The 17,198-nt window shown below is 38.5% G+C and overlaps 1 protein-coding gene across 7 annotated transcripts; it reads left to right on the forward strand.

The window, feature by feature from the left end:
• Positions 1-361: 361 nt before the first annotated feature.
• Positions 362-17,198, forward strand: LOC120310726 (mucin-16-like). Of its 7 annotated transcripts, none has more exons than XM_039349469.1 (17): positions 362-401; positions 5,192-5,334; positions 5,451-5,518; positions 6,141-6,313; positions 7,527-7,669; positions 7,786-7,853; positions 9,035-9,207; positions 10,406-10,548; positions 10,660-10,727; positions 11,129-11,301; positions 11,519-11,545; positions 12,257-12,399; positions 12,512-12,579; positions 13,025-13,197; positions 14,411-14,553; positions 14,670-14,737; positions 15,360-17,198. In XM_039349469.1, exons 2-17 carry the CDS (start codon positions 5,218-5,220, stop codon positions 15,544-15,546), a joined length of 1,935 nt encoding a protein of 644 aa, XP_039205403.1. In that variant the 5' UTR covers positions 362-401; positions 5,192-5,217; the 3' UTR covers positions 15,547-17,198. The 7 variants fall into 7 exon arrangements, with proteins under 7 accessions (XP_039205403.1, XP_039205401.1, XP_039205405.1 ...); XM_039349467.1 differs by lacking the exon at positions 362-401 and adding an exon at positions 976-1,202; XM_039349468.1 differs by lacking the exon at positions 362-401 and adding an exon at positions 1,405-1,557.

The raw sequence follows: 17,198 nt of genomic DNA on the forward strand, positions 1-17,198 counted from the left end.
AAGTTCATAACACTGGAACAAGAACAATCTCAGACAGGAATAACTCCAAGCTTCAAAAGAGTCTAGCACAGCGGTTCTCAACCTGTGAGTCGTGACCCCATTTGGGGCGAATGACCATTTCACGGGGGTCGCAAACAATGCAGTCCGCCATTTTTTCCCCTTTTTCCTTAGCTGTGCTACTCCCTTTTATTCTATTGGCTTTTGAAAGCCAATAGAATAGACTCTCTTGAATAGAGTCTAATTCTATTCGCTTTCAAAAGCCAATAGGAATTGTCCAGGCTGTCTCTGCCCTGCTGAGCCCGCCAAAAGTCCCAGTCTGCAAACGGTGCTGCAAGTTGTCTGCAGCGAAGATGAGCTGTCTGGAAGCTTCCACCCCTCCCTGCTGAGCAACTACTAAAAATGTAAGTAAAAGAGGGCCAGGGGTGGGAGGTGGGAGGCCGGCGGGTGCAGGGAGGGTTGCTGGCGTGCGTGGGGCCCGGCGGGTGCCTTACTTCCCTTGGGCTGGGCCAGCTGGTGGCCCAGCCGGTGGTCAGCCTGTGCCGTCTCTGCTGCTTGCCAGTTATGCCTCGGCCGACGCAGGGGGCAGCACCACGCATGCGCAGCGCTCCCGGGCAGGGAAAGTCCTCGACTTACGACCGGTTGGGTAGTCTTCGACTTACAACCGGTTGGGAGTCGCGGCACTAAAAAGGTTGAGAACCACTGGTCTAGCAGATAATATTAAAAATATGCTCCAGGTCTAAATTTTATAATATTTTAAGAAAGAAATTTAGAGATGATTTGGTATAATATAACCTGAGCAGCTGTGGCTGAAGGGTTCATGATGCTTCTTCACTGGTGAACACTGCAAATGGGCCAGGAGTCCCAGTTTCATTAGCGTGACATTTCTCGTACCTTAATTCTTCTTTTCTTTTCCTTTTACTTACTTCCTCTTGATCCTTCATATTATGAAATCCTTTCAGTTAAGGACTTGGCTGAGCGACTGAATAATGCTTCTACCCAGGGTGTGTCAGCTTGTTAAGCTAACAGATTTGCCTTCTCCAGAATTAACCCCACATGCCACAGCTGGCACCCAGTTTCAGTAGCAGACGGGTTCCCAGCTGGCCATGAGGCAAGAACCATGGACTGGAAACTTCACTTGGTTCAATATTGTCTCAGGAACATCTTTTTCCTCTTGATGCTTTGTTTCCATATATGGATTTCAGGTAGGGCTTCTTCTTCTTTTTCTTCCAAAGGTTTTCTTCTTGAGCAATAGAAGTAGCCTATCCTGAAGGCTCTGGATGCCAATTTCCAAGACTATGTAGTTAACGCTCTCCTTTTTTTCCTCTCTGTCTATGGTGCCTTTGAGTCAGTCTTAGTAATAGTAGTAAAGTTGGAAGCGACTTTGGAGGTCATCTAGTCCAACCCCCTGCTCGGGCAGGAAACCCTACACCATTTCGGACAAATGGCTGTCCAGTCTCTTCTTAAAAACTTCCAGTGTTGGAGCATTTACTGCTTCTGGAGGCAAGCTGTTCCACTGATTAATTGTTCTCACTGTCTTAACTCCTGGCAACTACATGGGTAAGTCTACACAGCTGGGAGTGGTTCACCATTGCCATTTCTTCCTAGGGCTGAAAGAGGTGGTTTCTATGCTTAAGACAGGAGGAGAACTCAACATATGCTGGTTTCTAGCCCGGTGACTTTAACCACTATACCAAACCAGCCCTCTCCTTTCATTTGAAAGAGATATAATTAAATATTTCTACTAAAACACAAATGTGATTATGGAGAGAAAAGGAAGCTGAAAACTAAAAAGCAACTGGCATTCCTGCCACTAAAATCTAAATTGTTTAATGTACTCTTCTTATATTGCTTGGCTTTAAAAAAAAAGACAGATTTTTAAATTCTCCTTAGAGGAAATCTCTAGATTCTGGTCAGACCACATAACTCTGATGATATATTAGATTACATAGATTTGTTCTGCTCCAGTCACCACAGAAAAATAACAGTTATTCAGGGACTGGATCAGTTATCAGCCTGAAATCTGAACCTGATAGTTAAATAGTGAAGTGTTTTTAAATTTTTTATCACTGCTCACATTTATCAGTACAAAAAAAGAAGAGCTTGTACTTCGAAATATTAAATGTATTTATATAGAAATTGTATAAATGTACTACTGTACTAATGTATGTATGAAATATACATAGTATATATACCTTGTGAAATATATCTCCAAATATACATATATTCTACTGTAATATAATACTAAGTAGTATTACTGTAATGTAATACTACTTAGGACCATGTGGTTTTTTTCCTTTTCTGCTTGATTTTAATATGCTGATGAATAAGAAATAATAAATGGGAGGTTATCACATTGCCACTCTAAAGATAAGCCCTCTCTTCTTGAGAATTTGCTTAGGAAAAATTTAGAAAAGTTGTTGCGGTGGGAGGGACCTTATCAGTTTGTTTTCTGCTCAGTGAATGTTTTCGGGATGGTCACAACTGCTGTAGCAGCTACTTTATAATTTGGAGGCTTTTTCATTGTGATCATAACTCCAGATCTGCCCATCAGCTACCTACTTTTCAGTTGAGCTGCTACATTTTTCAATGTGGTGCTTCCTGTTCCTTAGTGACCTGATGTGTTTTGCCAACATTCAGACCTGTGATTTTGAGGCTTGGCCCAGATGACTTTCAGATTTGGCTTCTTTGTTTAAAACCGTGAAATTGCATCCCAGGGCATCCGCTGAGGGGTTTTTTTTTTTAAAAAAAATTAAAGATGGCATCTGCAACTATACAATTTAAGCCTACCTCCTTTTTGTATGTGCATACATCAAAGGGGTGGGGCTTTAAGTACACAATTGTGATTGTCCTCTTCGCTTTCTGAATCCTCCTATGAAATCCCTCTTGTATTAAATATATTTTTCACTTCTATCAGCCTTAGAGGCAAGCTACTAAGTCTAAGGTTAAATTGGCCATGTGATGTGTGTTTCACATACCTTTCCATATAACAAATTGGACAAAACAGTACAGAAATTAATCATCAGGTGTAATTAGAAACGGGTTTACGTTTGTGATCTGCCAAACTATTCTGGTAGTTAAGCAACAGAAACATCTAATATGTTTGGTGTGTTGGAAACAATAGTTGACAAGGATGCAGAGAAGGATAAAGAGGCAGGGTTTTTTTAATCAGAAAAAAACATATTCTTCCTCCTATTATCTTTCAAATAATGGCAGTGAAGAGTTTTCTTTAGTGACCAGGAATAGATTATTTGCCATTGTGATGGGGTGGGAGGGAAGGAAAAGGCCTGTGTGCTTCAGATTAGTTAGATGGGACTCAGTCACAGGTTTAAAGGTTTCCCCTGTCCAGCCATGGCCGACTCATCTCTGATTCTCAGCTGAGGGAGCCTTGTTGTCTGAGAGAGATGTTTCCATTACCATCAGGCCAGTGTGCAAGGACAGAACTCAGCAGCCTTCCCACCGAAGTGATACCTATTTATCTACTCGCATTTACATGATTTCAAACTGCTACCTAGGTTGGCAGGAGGTGGGGTGAGTAATGGGAGCTCACCCCGTTATGCAGCATGGCTTTCCAGCTGAGAATCCCAGTGTTTTAACCTCTGAGCCATTGCACCACCCACTCAATCACAACTATTTACAATTTGAGCCAGGGTACCCAGCAAATACGTTCTTATTGCTGAGAGTTCTGGGAGTTGAAGTCCACAGCTCTGGGAGAAAGTCCACACATTGGAAAGACACCAAGGTTAGGGAGAACTGGTATTGTACATTTATTCTCTATTCTGCCTTTACCAAATGCAATACGTATTTCTGTTTACATTTTTATCGGGGAAATTGGAAGAAGTAGCAGAGAATTGAGGAACTGAGCTGACATAATCTTTGCACCCTCTTACAATTTCTTTGCTGCGTTGGAAATCAGTAACTCTACCTTCGTATTTTCATTGTGATTTTTAGTTTATAATCAAATGAGAGTAAAGTAAATGTAGTGTTTTATAATATTAGAATAGAAATGGGTCAATAATGTTGATTATTTAATGCTGTGACTTTATCATAAAAGTGGAAGATTCCCCAGATGTCTGGTAAAAGCTGGGATCTGTTGAGATGCTTCCAGGCTTATCAAAGTCCTGAAGACTTTTGGATTTAAGGAATTGTGGTGTGGATTGGGCAACAATGTGCAGTTCTTTGGATTAGAGGGCCAAATAAAAAATCCTTCTTTTGCACAACTTGGTTTCTGGTAACTCTGTTCTGGATTTACTTTTCTCTGGGAATGCCCCAGGACCTTCTACAAGCAAACATTGGGCTAGTTGGACACATTATATTGAAATATTGTTACTCTATTAGAAAGCAATTGCCACCCAAAGAGGATTATCACATCACATAATTTCTATACACAATTCCTTAGAATATTGAAATTGCTTGGTGTACTTTATAGAAATAATCACAATCTTGAGATACCCATTCATGTTTAGGATGGACCTGGCCTAATGTATCAAGCAATTAAATTAAGTTGAGTCATGGATTCCAGCTGTAGTACACAATCTAAGATGTCCAACTTTGTCACAAATATACCAATTGCGGAGCAAGTAAAGCAGTATGCCCTAGAGGCTTTTGCCACAAACGATGTGTAGAAACCACAGGGACGTAGAGGCAGGTTAAATATTGAGAAGATTTTCCAGACAGTAAAAGGTGTCAACCAGTGCACCATGTCAATTCCCAAAATAGCGTGTTCAGTAGATATCTTCAAACAGAGATGGGATACTGATTTCTGATATTCCAACTCTGATTTTGGCCATTAGGAACAGTTCTGTAACTCTGAACAAGAAACTGCCTTGTGAATTTATTCTACATCTTGGGACTTTACAGAACAGCCCACTCCCTTTTGTATAGTATCCTGTTACATTCTTGACAAGTGCTACCAAGTCCTGCGAAGTCCTCTGTTCTCAAGACTTCACCCATCAATTTTTGTTTTGCACAACTTGGTTTTCAGCCCCTGCTCATCCTTCTTGCCCTTTTCTGGACCCACAACAGACTGAGAATAACAGTTATTTTCAAATTGTGAAAAGCATATGCTTGTTTTCAAACTTCTGTAATGCACCACTGAATCCATTGTTCATGACAGGAACTACAAGATACAAAACAGTGATTATATACTATCAGTTCTGGTTTCCATATCTGACATCCATTATTCCTCTTCCAGCTGTTTCTCCCACTTCCAAACCTCCAATGGCAACTGAATGCTTTACGGTCAACTTCATTGCAACCAATATGATCTATAGGCCGCAGATGGCTAATCCCACATCAAGGCTGTTCAACTCAACACAAAGAGTCATCAGTAAATTGGTGAGGAGACAAAGCATACTTATCCAAGTAGCATTTCTACATTAGTTTTTCATAAAATAGTCAGCAGTAGTGTTTTACTACCAACAATAAATACATGGTTTTTCCTTTAAACCTAGCTGGGACAGATATTGAATACCAACAACATTGGTCCTGAATTGATCAACTGTAGTATATCAACGTTAAGGTAAGTAATATGAGATGGAGATTTTTTCGTGCTATCTAAATGCCCTGTTATGGGGATGACTTCTCACAACATTTACAGTATTTGCGAGAACCCATAGTTTGTTTCAGTTTCAGTCTGTAGCATATCACATTTATATGCCTACCCTACAAGGTTCCATCCAAAAAAGGTGCTGGAACTCTGTTCTGGGTGTTCTATGAGAAAAATAGCCCTGCATAAATGCCCTTCTATGGGGATTAATGGATTCTAATATAGATCTCTCACAATACCTTGTCACATTTGAGAGAACCTATAGTTTATTTCAGTTCCATTTTTCTACATGTCACTATTATCCCCATTCTGATTTCTAAAGAACTCGGTCCCTCATTTTCATCCGAAACAATTTCTTTGCTTCAATGTTTGGTTGAAATGAGCTTGAAAATAAAGAGGGGCATACTAAATAGTCAAACTGGCGGGAAGAAAAAAAATCATACAAAGCAGTGTCAAGAAAAGAATCAAGGATATGGGTTGCTGAAATACAGCAGAGCTGAACTTGAAGTCCTTTCATACTTCAGTTTGCCAAATAAGTTCTAAGATCTGTACACCTGTTGTGAATATATCTTTATCTGGATCTTTTCCTTTTCAGATCTGTAAATCAGAGAAAGTACACTGGAATAGACAGTGTGTGCTGCTATCGTAAAGTTGCTGCAGCCCCACCTTTCGATCCAATCAATATATATCAGAAATTCATAAATGAGACCAACCATTTCACCAAGATGGGGAGGTACAACCTGGATCCAAACAGCCTTTTTGTTAATGGTAAGAAGCATTAGGTTTGCTTTCGTGACTAAAAACCTTTGAGGCTGTTCAGCACTGAATAGGTTTTCACCAACATTATCTAACTTAAATAGTAGTGTGTTTCAGTGACAGCAATGAGAGATGCCAGTGGGCTACATTTTTTTTCTATGTCTACCGTATTTGGGTTATAAAAATCTGGATGATCACTAGATGGCAGCAGTGCTTATTTGCACCTCATGGTCATTTGGAATTGTATAGTCCAGAGCTGGTAACTCTGTTCTAGATTTACTTTTCTCTGAGAATGCCTAAGGACTTTCTACAAGCACACGTTGGGCTAGATGGACACTTTATATTGAACTATTGTTACTCTATTAGAAAGCAGGTAATTGCCACCCAAAGAGGATTATCACATCACATAATTTCTGTACAGAATTCCTTGAATATTGAAATTGCTTGCTGTACTTTATAGCAATAGTCACAATCTTGAGATACCCATTCATGTTTAGGATGGACTTGGCCTAATGTGTGAAGCAATTAAATTAAGCTGAGTCATGGATTCCAGCTGTGATACACAATCTAAGATGTCCAACTTTGTCACAAATATACCAATTGCGGAGCAAGTAAAGCAATATGCCCTAGAGGCTTTTGCCACAAACGATGTGTAGAAACCACAGGGACGTAGAGGCAGGTTAAATATTGAGAAGATTTTCCAGACAGCAAAAGATGTCAACCAGTGCACCATGTCAATTCCCAAGATAGTGTGTTCGGTAGATATCTTCAAACAGAGACTGGATACTGATTTCTGATATTCCAACGTCTGATTTTGACCATTAGGAACAGTTCTGTAACTGAACAAGAATTTGCCTTGTGAATTTATTCCACATCTTGGGACTTTACAGAACAGCCCACTTTCTTTTGTATAGTATCCCGTTACATTCTTGACAAATACTACCGTAGTCCTGCAAAGTCCTCTGTTCTCAAGACTTCACCCATCAATCTTTCTTTTGCACAATTTGATTTTCAGCCCTTGCTCGTCCTTCTTGCCCTTTTCCGGACCCATAACAGACTGAGTATAACAGTTACTTTCAAACTGTAAAAAGTATATGCTTGTTTTCAAACTTCTGTAATGCACCACTGAACCCATTGTTCATGACAGGAACTACAAGATACAAAACAGTGATTATATACTATCAGTTCTGGTTTCCATATCTGACATCCATTATTCCTCTTCCAGCTGTTTCTCCCACTTCCAAACCTCCAATGGCGATGGAATGCTTTACAGTCAACTTCATTGCAACCAATGTGATCTATTGGCCGCAGATAGATAATCCCATATCAAGGCTGTTCAATTCACAACAAAGAGTCATCAGTAAATTGGTGAGGAGGCAAAGCATACTTATCCAAGTAGCACTTCTACATTAGTTTTTCATAAAATAGTCAGCAATAGTGTTTTACTACCAGCAATAAATACATAGTTTTTCCTTTAAACCTAGCTGGGACAGATATTGAACACCAACAACATTGGTCCTGAATTGATCAACTGTAGTATATCAACGTTAAGGTAAGTAATATGGGATGGAGATTTTTTTTGTGCTATCTAAATGCCCTGTTATGGGGATGACTTCTCACAATATTCACAGTATTTGAGAGAACCCATAGTTTGTTTCAGTTTCAGTCTGTAGCATATCACATTTATATGCCTACCCTACAAGATTCCATCCAAAAAAGATGCAGGAACTCTGTTCTGGGCGTTCTATGAGGAAAAAAGCCCTGCGTAAATGCCCTTCTATGGGGATTAATGGATTCAAATATAGATCTTTCACAATACCTTGTCATATTTGAGAGAACTTATAGTTTATTTCACTTCCATTTTTCTACGTGTCACTATTATCCCCATTCTGATTTCTAAAGAACTCGGTCCCTCATTTTCAACGGAAACAATTTCTTTGCTTCAATGAAATGAGCTTGAAAATAAAGAGGGGCATACTAAATAGTCAAACTGGCGGGAAGAAAAAAAATGATACAAAGCAGTGTATTGACATTTGAGAGAACTTATAGTTTATTTCAGTTCCATTTGTAGTAATCAGTGCTCAGTCATTGCAGGGTGCAAATAATGGCAGCTGGCACATAGCATTTTATTGTTTATATACAGTTCTAGAAGCAGCAAAAGTTCTACCTGGCAATAGCATTTCATTGGCTAAACTCCTTACTAATCCTCAAGAATATAGAAGCCAGAGGCCCAAAACAGGGAGCAATTTGGCAATAACATCTTGTTGGTGTGAGCTAGCTGATGTCAGGCAGTCAAGGTCATACAAGCCTGCGCACTTTCATATCGCCATGGTGATGTGAAGGGAGGAGATAGATCTAGAGAAGAAGAGGCACACGGGCTTTGGAGGGGCAGTTTTCTGCAGACGACCTCCGCCTGGCCCCCACCTCTACATCCATTTTTCTACATGTCACTATTATCCCCATTCTAATTTCTAAAGAACTCGGTCCCTCATTTTCATCCGAAACAATTTCTTTGCTTCAATGTTTGGTTGAAATGAGCTTGAAAATAAAGAGGGGCATACTAAATAGTCAAACTGGCGGGAAGAAAAAACATGATACAAAGCAGTGTCAAGAAAAGAATCAAGGATACAGGTTGCTGAAATGCAGCAGAGCTGAACTTGAAGTCCTTTCATACTTCAGATTGCCAGGTAAGTTCCAAGATCTGTACACCTGTACACCTTCTTTTTTTCTCAGACCTGTAAATCAGGGAGAGTACACTGGAGTAGATAGTGTGTGCTGCTATCGTAAAGCCGCTACAACCCCCCCTTTCGATCCAATCAATATATATCAGAAATTCGTAAATGAGACCAACCATTTCACCAAGATGGGAAGGTACAACCTGGATCCAAACAGCCTTTTTGTTAATGGTAAGAAGCATTAGATTTGCCTTCGTGACTAAAAACCTTTGAGGCTGTCCAGCACTGAATAGGTTTTCACCAACATTATCTAACTTAAATAATATCTTGTCTCATTGACAGCAATAAGAGATTCCAGTGGGCCACATTTTTTTTTCTATGTCTACCGTATTTGGCTTATAAAAATCTGGATGATCACTAGTTGGCAGAAGTGCTTATTTGCACCTCATGGTCATTTGGAATTTTGTAGTCCAGAGCCATTAACTCTGTTCTAGATTTACTTTTCTCTGAGCAAACATTGGGCTAGATGGATACTTTATATTGAGCTATTGTTACTCTATTAGAAGCAGGTAATTGCCACCCAAAGAGGATTATCACATCACATAATTTTTATACAGAATTCCTTAGAATATTGAAATTGCTTGCTGTACTTTATAGCAATAGTCACAATCTTGAGATACCCATTCATGTTTAGGATGGACCTGGCCTAATGTGTCAAGCAATTAAATTAAGTTGAGTCATGGATTCCAGCTGTGGTACACAATCTAAGATGTCCAACTTTGTCACAAATATACCAATTGCGGAGCAAGTAAAGCAGTATGCCCTAGAATCTTTTGCCACAAACGATGTGTAGAAACCACAGGGACGTAGAGGAAGGTTAAATATTGAGAAGATTTTCCAGACAGTAAAAGGTGTCAACCAGTACACCATGTCAATTCCCAAGATAGTGTGTTCGGTAGATATTTTCAAACAGAGACAGGATACTGATTTCTGATTTTCCAACATCTGATTTTGACCGTTAGGAACAGTTCTGTAACTCTGAACAAGAATCTGCCTTGTGAATTTATTCCACATCTTGGGACTTTACAGAACAGCCCACTCCCTTTTGTATAGTATCCCGTTACATTCTTGACAAATGCTACCATAGTTCTGCAAAGTCCTCTGTTCTCAAGACTTCACCCATCAATCTTTCTTTTGCACAATTTGATTTTCAGCCCTTGCTCGTCCTTCTTGCCCTTTTCTGGACCCACAACAGACTGAGAATAACAGTTACTTTCAAACTGTGAAAAGCATATCCTTGTTTTCAAACTTCTGTAATGCACCACTGAACTCATTGTTCATGACAGGAACTACAAGATACAAAACAGTGATTATATACAGTACTATCAGTTCTGGTTTCCATATCTGACATCCATTATTCCTCTTCCAGCTGTTTCTCCCACTTCCAAACCTCCAATGGCAACGGAATGCTTTACAGTTAACTTCATTGCAACCAATATGATCTATACCCCACAGATGGCTAATCCCACATCAATGATTTTCAGCTCAACACAACAATTGGTTGTTAATTCGGTAAGAAGACCAATGCATCCAATAGCTCTTCTGCACAGGACTTTCATAACATAATCAGCAATAGTGTTTTAGTATTGGCAATAATTACATAATTTTTTTCTTTATGCCTAGCTGAGTCAGATATTGAACACCAGCAACATTGGTCCTGAGTTGATCAACTGTAGTTTATCAACGTTAAGGTAAGTAATATGGGATGGAGATTTTTTTCGTGTTATCTAAATGCCCTGTTATGGGGATGACTTCTCACAACATTTAAAGTATTTAAGAGAACCCATAGTTTGTTTCAGTTTCAGTCTGTAACACATCACATTTATATAAAAATCTCTAAAAGATTCCTTTCCACATCTTCATCCCAAAACATTTCTTTGCTTCAGTATTCATTTCCTACCACTGTGTTGGAGGTTCCATGGTTAGCTTCCTCCATGCTTTCCCAAAATCAGGTTTGAAGTGGAATTTAAAATTTAAAAACACCAGATTAAAAATACTGTTTGAAAAGTTCCAAACCTTACCTCTGTGAAACCATCCAAAGTCTTCTACAGCTTCTCTGAATTTGTCTCAAGTTGTGTCTTTTCATTCTCAGATTTGTGAATCAGGGCAAGAACACCGGAGTAGACAGTGTCTGTTGCTATGGTAAAACTGCTACAGCTCCCCCTTTTAATCGAATGAACATATATCGCAAATTCATATATGAGACCAACGGTTTCACCAAGATGGAGAGGTACAGCCTGGACCCAAACAGCCTTTTTGTTAATGGTAAGAAGCAGAGATTGCTTTCATGACTAAAGAGGCTATGAGATTGGCCACCATTTAATCGGTTCTGACCAGTGTTACCAGTAAGTATATAGGAGGAATTTATCGTATCTTTTTTTTCTCATGGTGGAGAGCTTGAAAGCGACTTCCCATATCATTGTTCTTTTATGCCTTCTTTTGTGACTCTCTTTACATTTTTACAACTCTGTTTCCATTTCAGATTATCATGAAGCATCACCTGCGACCAGTAAGTACACTTTTACAGAGGTTTCTTGAGCCATGGAATCCAACAGTGGTACACAATCTAAGATGTCCATCTTTGTCACAAATATACCGATTGCAGAGCAAGTAAAGAAGTATGCCTTAGTGGTTTTTGCCACAAACAATGGGTGGAAACCACAGGGATGTAGAGGCAGGTTAAATATTGAGAAGATTTTCCAGACAGTAAAAGGTGTCAACTAGTGCACCATGTCAATTCACAAGATGGTCTATTCAATTGAGACAGAGAGTGGATACTGATTTCTGATATTCCAACTCTGATTATGACCATTAGGAACAGTTCTGTAACTCTGAACAAGAATCTAGCTTGTGAATTTATTCTGCATCTGGGACAGCCCATGCCCTTCTGTACAGTATCCCATTACATTCTTGAAAAGCGCTACCATCGTCCTATAAAGTCCTCTGTTCTCAAGGCTTAACCCATCAATCTTTGTTTTGCACAACTTGGTTTCCAGCCCCTGCTCGTCCTTCTTGCCCTTTTCTGGACCCACAACAGATCGAGAATAATAGTTACTTTAAAACTGTGAAAAGCATATGCTTGTTCTTAAACTTCTGTAATGCCCCACTGAACCCCCTGATTTAATGAAAGGAACTGCAGAATACAAAATAGTGATTGATGGATTGATTATAGACTATCAACTCTGGTTCCCATATCTGAGATTCACTGTCTCTCTTCTAGCTCTTTCTCCCACCTCCAGACCTCCAGGCGCAACTGAATGCTTTACGGTCAATTTCATTGCAACCAATTTGATCTATAGACCACAGATGGCTAATCCCACATCAAGGCTTTTCAGCTCAACACAACGATTCTTGATTAATTTGGTAAGAAGACCAATACATCCAATAGCTGTTCTACATAGGATTTTCATAATATAGTCAGCAATAGTGTTTTAGTATTGGCAACAATTACATATTTTTTTTTCTTTATACCTAGCTGGGAGATATATTGAAAAACAGTGACATTGGTCGTGATTTGATCAACTGCCGTTTATCAACGTTAAGGTAAGCAATATGGGTTGGGCATTTTTTAGAGATCCGTAAATGCCCTTCTATGGGGATTAATGGCTTCTAATATAGATCTCTCACAATACCTTGTCACATTTGAGAGAACCTATAGTTTATTTCAGTTCCATTTTTCTACAAGTCACTATTATCCCCATTCTGATTTCTAAAGAACTCGGTCCCTCATTTTCATCTGAAACAATTTCTTTGCTTCAATGTTTGGTTGAAATGAGCTTGAAAATAAAGAGGGGCATACTAAATAGTCAAACTGGTGGGAAGAAAAAAAAATGATACAAAGCAGTGTCAAGAAAAGAATCAAGGATATAGGTTGCTGAAATACAGCGGAGCTGAACTTGAAGTCCTTTCATACTTCAGATTGCCAGGTAAGTTCCAAGATCTGTACACCTGTTGTGAATTTATCTTTATTTGGACCTTTTTTTCTCAGACCTGTAAATCAGGGAGAGTACACTGGAGTAGACAGTGTGTGCTGCTATCGTAAAGTCGCTGCAGCCCCGCCTTTCGATCCAATTAATATATATCAGAAATTCGTAAATGAGACCAACCATTTCACCAAGATGGGGAGGTACAACCTGGATCCAAACAGCCTTTTTGTTAATGGTAAGAAGCATTAGGTTTACTTTCGTGACTAAAAATATTTGAGGCTGTCCAGCACTGAATAGGTTTTCACCAACATTATCTAACTTAAATAGTAGTGTGTTTCAGTGACAGCAATGAGAGATGCCAGTGGGCTACATTTTTTTTCTATGTCTACCGTATTTGGCTTATAAAAATCTGGATGATCACTAGATGGCAGCAGTGCTTATTTGCACCTCATGGTCATTTGGAATTTTGTAGTCCAGAGCTGGTAACTCTGTTCTAGATTTACTTTTCTCTGAGAATGCCTAAGGACTTTCTACAAGCACACGTTGGGCTAGATGGACACTTTATATTGAACTATTGTTACTCTATTAGAAGCAGGTAATTGCCACCCAAAGAGGATTATCACATCACATAATTTCTATACACAATTCCTTAGAATATTGAAATTGCTTGCTGTACTTTATAGCAATAGTCACAATCTTGAGATACCCATTTATGTTTAGGATGGACTTGGCCTAATGTGTGAAGCAATTAAATTAAGCTGAATCATGGATTCCAGCTGTGGTACACAATCTAAGATGTCCAACTTTGTCACAAATATACCAATTGCGGAGCAAGTAAAGCAATATGCCCTAGAGACTTTTGCCACAAACGATGTATAGAAACCACAGGGACATAGAAGCAGGTTAAATATTGAGAAGATTTTCCAGACAGCAAAAGATGTCAACCAGTGCACCATGTCAATTCCCAAGATAGTGTGTTCAGTAGATATCTTCAAACAGAGACGGGATACTGATTTCTGATTTTCCAACATCTGATTTTGACCATTAGAAACAGTTCTGTAACTCTGAACAAGAATCTGCCTTGTGAATTTATTTCACATCTTTGGACTTTTTACAGAACAGCCCACTCCTTTTTGTATAGTATCCCGTTACATTCATGACAAGTGCTACTATAGTTCTGCAAAGTCCTCTGTTCTCAAGACTTCACCCATCAATCTTTCTTTTGCACAATTTGATTTTCAGCCCTCGTCCTTCTTGCCCTTTTCTGGACCCACAACAAACTGAGAATAACAGTTACTTTCAAACTGTGAAAAGCATATGCTTGTTTTTAAACTTCTGTAATGCACCACTGAACCCATTGTTCATGACAGGAACTACAAGATACAAAACAGTGATTATATACTATCAGTTCTGGTTTCCATATCTGACATCCATTATTCCTCTTCCAGCTGTTTCTCCCACTTCCAAACCTCCAATGGCAACTGAATGCTTTACGGTCAACTTCATTGCAACCAATATGATCTATAGGCCGCAGATGGCTAATCCCACATCAAGGCTGTTCAACTCAACACAAAGAGTCATCAGTAAATTGGTGAGGAGACAAAGCATACTTATCCAAGTAGCACTTCTACATTAGTTTTTCATAAAATTGTCAGCAGTAGTGTTTTACTTCCAGCAATAAATACATAGATTTTCCTTTAAACCTAGCTGGGACAGATATTGAACACCAACAACATTGGTCCTGAATTGATCAACTGTAGTATATCAACGTTAAGGTAAGTAATATGGGATGGAGATTTTTTTCGTGCTATCTAAATGCCTTGTTATGGGGATGACTTCTCACAACATTTACAGTATTTGAGAGAACCCATAGTTTGTTTCAGTTTCAGTCTGTAACACATCACATTTATATGCCTACCCTACAAGTTTCCATCCAAAAAAGGTGCCGGAACTCCGTTCTGGGTGTTCTATGAGGAAAAAAGCCCTGCATAAATGCCCTTCTATGGGGATTAATGGATTCTAATATAGATCTCTCGCAATACCTTGTCACATTTGAGAGAACCTATAGTTTATTTCAGTTCCATTTTTCTACATTTCACTATTATCCCCATTCTGATTTCTAAAGAATCCTGTCCCTCATTTTCATCCGAAACAATTTCTTTGTTTCAATGTTTGATTGAAATGAGCTTGAAATAAAGAGGGGCATAGTAAATAGTCAAACTGGCAGGAAGAAAAAAAATGATACAAAGCAGTGTCAAGAAAAGAATCAAGGATATAGGTTGCTGAAATACAGTAGAGCTGAACCTGAAGTCCTTTTATACTTCAGATTGCCAGGTAAGTTCCAAGATCTATACACCTGTTGTGAATATATCTTTATTTGGATCTTTTCTTTCTCAGGCTTGTAAATCAGGGAGAGTACACTGGAGTAGACAGTGTGTGCTGCTATCGTAAAGTCGCTACAGCCCCGCCTTTCGATCCAATCAATATATATCAGAAATTTGTAAATGAGACCAACCATTTCACCAAGATGGGGAGGTACAACCTGGATCCAAACAGCCTTTTTGTTAATGGTAAGAAGCATTAGGTTTACTTTCGTGACTAAAAACCTTTGAGGCTGTTCAACAATGAATAGGTTTTCACCAACATTATCTAACGTAAATAGTAGTGTGTTTGAGTGACAGCAATGAGAGATGCCAGTGGGCTACATTTTTTTCTATGTCTACCGTATTTGGGTTATAAAAATCTGGATGATCACTAGATGGCAGCAGTGCTTATTTGCACCTCATGGTCATTTGGAATTTTGTAGTCCAGAGGTGGTAACTCTGTTCTAGATTTACTTTTCTCTAGGAATGTCCCAGCACACATTGGCTAGAGTTAGATGGACACTTTATATTGAAATATTGTTACTCTATTAGAAAGCAAGTAATTGTCACCCAAAGAGGATTATCACATCACATAATTTTTATACAGAATTCCTTAGAATATTGAAATTGCTTGGTGTACTTTATAGAAATAGTCACAATCTTGAGATACCCATTCATGTTTAAGATGGACCTGGCTTAATATGTCATGCAATTAAAAATGGCGGCATGATGTGTGAACACTCAAACCTTTCTTAAGAAATGATAAATTTTATCAGATGGGAAAAAGTTGATGATTTTGACGAAAGAATGGATGGAAGATTGATGTTGCTAAGAGAATGTAGACCTTTTTGGGTTTAAGTGCAAGAACCATTTTATAGAAGAGAAATGATATGTGGTTCATTTATTGTGATGTACTAAAATTTTTATAAGGGGATTGTAAAATGAAATCAAGGGAAGATTGAACAAAATATTCTTGTCAATGTTTTTCTTATGTACACTTATCAGAAAGTTTTAGTGGATAAAAGATTTTGTGATTTTGAACAATATGAGACTGAGTTTGAAATATAACTATGTACTAATGATGAACATGTTATTGCTAAGATCTACAAACCTCTCATGAAATATCAGAAGAACACATGAAAGAATGTATGATAAAATGGGCTAAAATTTTTGGCTACAATATACAAATGAATCAATGGGAAAATATGTAGCTAAAAGACTGAAATTTAGATTATGTTGTAATCTCAAAGAGAATTTTTATAAAATAATGTACATTGCTATCTGTCAGCAGAAAAACTGTTTAGAATGTATAAAGGCACTTTGAATGTTTGCTGGAAATGTGAGCAACATGAAAAGACATTTTAATCACGATTTGGTGGACGTGTAAAAAAGTAAAAACATCTGGATACAAATTCATACTGTACATTAAGAAGATTGTAAAGGTTAAAACTTCAACCTGAGACTTTTCTTTCAGGACCAATGGACAGGCAACTAGAAAAAACTTTGTTTTATATATTGTAGGGTTCTGTAACCAGCACTAGAAAAAGAAACAAATTGTGTAGCCTTGACTAACTATTGCTATCTCGCTTTTGTAATCAGCGTTTGTGTCAGGGACAAATTTCATGCAAGCTTGGGAAACATGTACACAGATGTGATATACTGAAGGAGGGAATGAGGGAGTGTATAGGAATGATTGATGTCTTCTTTATATGGTAATAACTCTGTTGTCTAATGTTGATTGGTTGACAAAGTTTATAAAGCAATGCTACTAACTTTCCAAGGTGTGGCACTTCTGAATGTAACTGCCAGCATTCCATATTGTTTGCCACCCAGCTGTTTTACTTGATCAAATAAAGTACTGTTTCCTCAAGAA

Source organism: Crotalus tigris, unplaced genomic scaffold (assembly GCF_016545835.1).
Source record: "Crotalus tigris isolate CLP2741 ecotype Arizona unplaced genomic scaffold, ASM1654583v1 scf7180000018278.843604, whole genome shotgun sequence".
NCBI lineage: Eukaryota > Metazoa > Chordata > Lepidosauria > Squamata > Viperidae > Crotalus > Crotalus tigris.

Bases quoted from the DNA above. Each gene is read 5' to 3' on its own strand.
- LOC120310726 (XM_039349467.1), top strand. From the start codon at position 1,118: ATGGACTGGAAACTTCACTTGGTTCAATATTGTCTCAGGAACATCTTT. The intron at 7,854-9,034 runs GTAAGTAATATG...TTTTTTTCTCAG, and splicing joins TGTAGTATATCAACGTTAAG to ACCTGTAAATCAGGGAGAGT. The intron at 12,400-12,511 runs GTAAGAAGACCA...CTTTATACCTAG, and splicing joins AACGATTCTTGATTAATTTG to CTGGGAGATATATTGAAAAA.